Here is a 5,354-nt window from a genome sequence, read left to right as displayed (position 1 = left end):
GGGGGGGGGGGGGGTTGATTTCCTCGGCAGTGGGAGCACAGCCCCTGGCGTCTCAAGTACTGAATGGGGTCTTGCCTTCTTCTACAATGGAGGCATGTCCTCTTGCTGGGGTCTCTGCAAGCAGCAGGATGCTCCTGTCCTCATCCCCTGCCTTCCTCTGGGGCAGGTCGGGGGCTCCCAGTGTCTGGGCAAGGGGCTGGAGGAGGTGCACGGGCCTGGAGTGAGGTGTTAGGAGCAAGTCAGAGCAGGATGCATATGGGACAGCTCCCATGGGGCTGCTCCTGCCTCGAGCAGGGGGCTGGGCTGGAGGTGACCCCCTGTTTGTGGCTCCAGACAGTCCTTAATGATGCCGCTTGCAGGGTCTGTGCTGGGCATGGGCTCCCTGCAAGGCCGGGGGTGACTCAGGTGCTGCACAGGTGCAACAGCCCCTCCCTTGTGCTGGGCACAGGGGTGGCATTGCCTGTTGCACCCACAGATAGGACAGTATCAGGGTGACCCCCATCTGGCCCAGGGCATTGGGGGGTACTGGGAGCTGTGGGACATCCCCCCTGCCCCTTCCTTGCAGAACTGCCTGGTGAAGTGCGAGGACAATGGCTACACGGCTGTGGTGGGAGACTTTGGCCTGGCCGAGAAGATCCCCATCTACAGGTGAGCAGGACCCCTCCCCAGGCCACAGATGCAGAGGAGAAAGGATCACTGGGGTTGGGAGGGGGTTTGGGATATTTCTGGGGGCAGGGAGAAAAGCATGGGGTGGAAATGTGGGGGCAAGGGTGGGTGGCCCTGGGGGGCATTGGGCATCGTGGAGATCCACCTTGCCCTGTGCCCCAGTTGGAGGCTGTAATGGGGGGGCTCGGGTTGGAGGCTGCAGGGATTTGGGGGTCTCTGGATAGCCCAGGCCAGGGCTGGGTGTGTGCCTGATCGGCTTGCTGTGCCGCAGTGAGGGCAGCGAGAAGGAGCCGCTGGCTGTGGTGGGCTCGCCGTACTGGATGGCGCCGGAGGTGCTGCATGGGGAACTGTACAACGAGAAGGTGCCTGGCGCGGGGCGTGTGGACGGCGATGTGTGCATGGGAAGGGGGTGGCGCAGGTGGGGATGGAGGAGGGGGAAACAGGACCTGGGGTGGGGGGCCCTGGGCCTGGTGGCTGGGGGTGTCGGTGCCCAGCCCACCCCCCATGCCCGCTCCTGCCCCCAGCCCCACAGCCCCCCAGCTTCCGGGCCCCCCCACCCAGTTCCTGTCCCCCTGCAGAGCTGCAGGGGCCAGGGCTGGGCTTTCCCACGTGCCCCCCTCACCTCCAATGTCCCTGCAGGCTGACGTCTTCGCCTACGGCATCATCCTGTGTGAGATCATTGCCCGGGTGCCGGCTGACCCCGACTACCTGCCCCGCACCGAGGTAGGGCTCTGGCCACCAAAGCCCCCCCACCGCCCCCAGCCAGTGGGACCCGGGCCCTGCTCTGCCAGGGGTGGCACAAAGCTGGTCACTCACCCTGCAAGCCCAGCCCCATGGCATCCATCGCTGCAGTGTTGCAGGCTCCCCAGGGCTCAGTGCATGAGACAGACGTGTGTCCCCGGCCTGGTGCAGCCGGCGGGCTCCGTGCCAGCACCTGGGTCTTGCATCACTGCACCCAGTGCAAGAGCTGACCCTGGGGGCAAAGGTAGCAGCGAGCACCTGTGTTACCTGCAGCCCCTCTGATGTGGCTCCAGGGTCATCTGACCCCAGCCCTCTTTCCTGCCTAGGCCGGGGGTCAGACTCGATGATCTGTTGAGGTCACTTCCAACCCGAGCATCTATGAATTTAGGAATCTATGATGCTGCCCTGCTGCCCAGCAGAGTGGGGGAGGGAAAACCACCCACCCGGGGTGCCCGCGGACCCGATCCTGCCGGCTGGGCACTGGGGACAGTTCTCCCAGTTGGACTGGACCCCAGAACCTGCCCTGGGCCTGGGCTCTGGGTCCTGGGCCTGCGGGCTGTGAGCAGCTTGGGGTGGGGGGGTTGCTGTCTGTTTGGAAGGGGCATCCTGCAGCGGGATGGGTGTCTAGCATGGCCCCCCACCAGCAGCCAGGGCTGTGGGTGCTGTTGCCCTATGGTGTGGCCCTTGGCGTGGCCACAGACAGGTGTCCCCTGTGCCCATAATACTGGATTCTGCCCAGGGCCCAGACCCTCGTGTGAGGGAAGGAGCATGGGGGGTAGAGGGCCTGTGCTTGGGGTCGAGCCCCTGTTACTGCCCCTGGATGGTGCCAGATCCATCCCAGGCCGCCCGCTGGGTCTGCTCTGGTCAGTGGCAGCTGGGGATCCAGTGCTAGTGCCAGTGATGGGCGCTTGGTGCCACCTAGTGGTACACTGCTTACACTGCATCCGTGGCCCAGCTCCCCTGTGGGAGTGCCGTACGGATGCCGCCAGAGTCTGCTCCTCACTAGGATTTTGGCCTGGACATTGCCGCCTTCCGCAACCTGGTGAGGGACGACTGCCCGGCGCCCTTCCTCCAGCTGGCCTTCCACTGCTGCCGTGTGAGTGCCCGGCCTGTGCCCACCTGCCCTGCCCTGGTGCTCACCTGCAGGGCTGCAGCACGGCCCCTGCCAGGCTGAGCCGCTGTCCCAGCACCAGCATCACGTCCTAGTTCCCGGTCCCTGTAACCCCCCAGGTGGAGCAGGGCCAGGGGGGTCCCTGAGCTCTCTGGCCCCTTGCTGCCCACATCCCCCCTTGCACACCCTTGGGGGGATTCATGTCCATTCTCCCCTTCCCTGAGTCTAGAGCTAGTACAATAGGACACAAAACTAGCAGGTGGTAAGCTTAAAATGAACCAAAGGCAGTTCTGTTTCCCCCAGCATGTCTTTAAAGGGTTGAACTAATGGCCACCGGGTTGGGAGGGGGAGCTGAGAGTGCAGCCTGGTTCAGCAAGGGACAGGACACATGCTTGGAGGAAAGGGGCATCAGGAGCTATTGAGAAGGGGAGTGAGGGGCATGGCCGGTGCATCAGACCTGCCTGGACCTTCAATGCTGGAGGCTGCAAAGGAGAGAGGAATGGGGAAAAACCCTGGTCACACCCAGTCATTCTCCCTTCCAGCCTTCGTTCTCTGCCCCCATGGGACACAGAAGGTGGGCACGATGGAGCCAGGGTTTGAGCCAGCACAGGGCAGCTCTTGTATTACGCTGAGTGGAAAGGGTGCAGCCCCTGGGCTGGGGTTAGCAGTTTCCCTGGGGGTGTGGGGAGGCTGGTGTGGGGTTAGCTTCTCGTGGCTGTGGCTGACCCAGTGACTCTCCTCACCAGATGGAGCCAACATCCCGGCCCTCCTTCCTGGAGATCACACAGCGCCTAGAAGGCATCCTGGAGCAGCAGCTAGGAGCGGAGGGCACAGTGCCCAGCGTCCAGGCTGATGGGGAGGCCATGCCTACGCCTAAGACACCAGCAGCTCTAAACGGTACTGTGGATGCACCTTTCCTTTGGGCTGCCTACTTCCCTGCCCTGGGGTCCCCATCCGTGCAGCCCCCTCCTCTCAGACCCCCCCAGCCCTGCATGGAGACGTCAAAAGAGCAAACAGCACCTTACAGATGATGAAGAAGGGGGTTGTGAACACAGTGGGAAGTGTTGTGACTTCCCTTTATAAATCCACAGGGCATCCATGCCTTGAAGGGTGTGCCCAGTTCTGATCCCTGCACCTCCAGAAAGAGCTAAAAGAGCTAGAGAAGGTGCAGAGCAGGGCAGCAAGGGTGCCGAGTACTATGGAGGGACTCCCATGTGAGGAGAGACTCATGAGACCAGGCCTGGTCAGAGAAGAGAGACACTGGAGTGGGGCAGGAGGTTTTACAATGCATGAAATGGGGAAGAGAAAGTCAAGAGGGGTTTGCTACTGACTGTCTCTCTCCCCAGACAAGAACCAGGCATCATAACACAAAACGAGCAGACCAGAAGTTTAAAACTAACAAAAAGGAGTTTTATTTCCCCTGGCATGTCATTGAAGTATGGGATTTATAGCCACCAGCGGTGGTGGGAGATGAGAATTTATCCAGGTTCATCAAGGGACTGGGCATGTCCTTGGAGGAAGGGGTATCAGTTACTATTGAGCCAGGAGTGAGGGCCACAACCTCTACATCAGAACTGCCTGGACCTTCAATGCTGGAGGCTGCAGGGGAGAGAGGAACAGGAGAAGACCCTGCTCAGACCCAGTCACTCTTCCTTCCAGCCTCTTCTGTGGGGCACAGGCAACGGGGAAGATGGACCTAGGGTCTGACCCAGCCCATTGCAGTTCTTATGGCCCCAAGTTTTTAGGTCAGTTATTGGTGACCCCCAGGGAGCACCTGTGTTGCCCCATGTGACTAGACTGTGCATGCCCCTGCAGCAGGAAAGGGGTTATGGACCATACTGCATGCAGGGCAAGGGGCTCATGGGCCCTGTGGCAGGCCAGTAGGAGGTGCTTCTGTGCTGAGCTGCCCACCTCACTGCACCTGGCCAAAAAAACAGGCTTCAGATGCCTCCCCAGGGTCGCCAACTTATTGCCAACCCCCTTTCTGGAGCACCCTCACAAGGCTGGGGTCCCACTGCCACCACTGGGACTCAAGTCTTTGTCTGGGCCCTGTGCTGCCCATGATACACAGACCCTGTAGCCCTTGGGTTTTCAGGGTGCTTCTATTAGCCTGAAGCATTCACCAGCAGCCTCCCTTGCGGGAGGAAAGTAAATAGCTGAGTCTACCTTAGCAGGTCTCTTCCCTCTTAAGCACACACAGCGAGGCGTGCTAAAACAGATAGATTTATTGATCAAAGAGGGATAGGGTGAGGAAGGAATACCAACAGCAAAATATAGAAAGAAAACCAACCTTGAGCAAAGCTAGGTGGCTTTGATATGCGACTAGAGAACATTAAACCGAGCTTCTAGTTACGTTTTTGGTAAGTCACTCGCTTCTGCATCCTGAGCACGAAAAGAGCTGCGGAGGTCCATGCTTCGGTGTGTGTTCTAAAATGTCCAACCTCCTTCTTCCTACAGTGACCCTCTTTTATAGCCCTACTGACATCACCACCTGTACCCAGTCAGGGACAGGTGTCATTTGATGATGGCCAATCAATTTGAAAAGCATCACAGTTACCTAGAGGAGTGACATGGGCTTAAGCCCCTGACCTATATCATGAGGTCAGAGGTCCAAACAATAGAGAGGTTAAATCCACACTCTCTTACCTGAAGCCGGTCACCTACGCAGTAACCCCGGGGCACCCAGGTTGACAGGGACAAAGAAAGAGGAAAAGGAGAAAAAAACCCCAAAAAACCCTAAGGGAGGAGGCTTGGATGGACTTCCTTCACAGCCCCCACCATAGATGAGGGTCTGGATGAGGGCCCTGTTTGCAGGGGGATGTCTCTGTAGCACCTG

At 59.7% G+C, this 5,354-nt stretch overlaps 1 protein-coding gene across 1 annotated transcript in view; it reads left to right on the top strand.

Annotated features, from left to right (window-relative positions):
* TESK1 (testis associated actin remodelling kinase 1) overlaps positions 1-5,354 on the top strand; it is a 12,218-nt gene that overhangs the window by 4,736 nt on the left and 2,128 nt on the right. The window contains exons 5-9 of the mRNA XM_014525278.2: positions 566-648; positions 938-1,028; positions 1,306-1,389; positions 2,414-2,503; positions 3,265-3,415. Coding sequence (XP_014380764.2) covers positions 566-648; positions 938-1,028; positions 1,306-1,389; positions 2,414-2,503; positions 3,265-3,415 — 499 coding nt within the window. The remainder of the gene's footprint in view (positions 1-565; positions 649-937; positions 1,029-1,305; positions 1,390-2,413; positions 2,504-3,264; positions 3,416-5,354) is intronic.

The sequence above is a fragment of the Alligator sinensis genome, unplaced genomic scaffold (genome assembly GCF_000455745.1).
Source record: "Alligator sinensis unplaced genomic scaffold, ASM45574v1 scaffold132_1, whole genome shotgun sequence".
NCBI classification, from domain to species: Eukaryota; Metazoa; Chordata; order Crocodylia; family Alligatoridae; genus Alligator; species Alligator sinensis.
The sequence above is the reverse complement of the archived record's forward strand: the minus strand, read 5'-3'. Positions and strand labels throughout refer to the sequence as shown.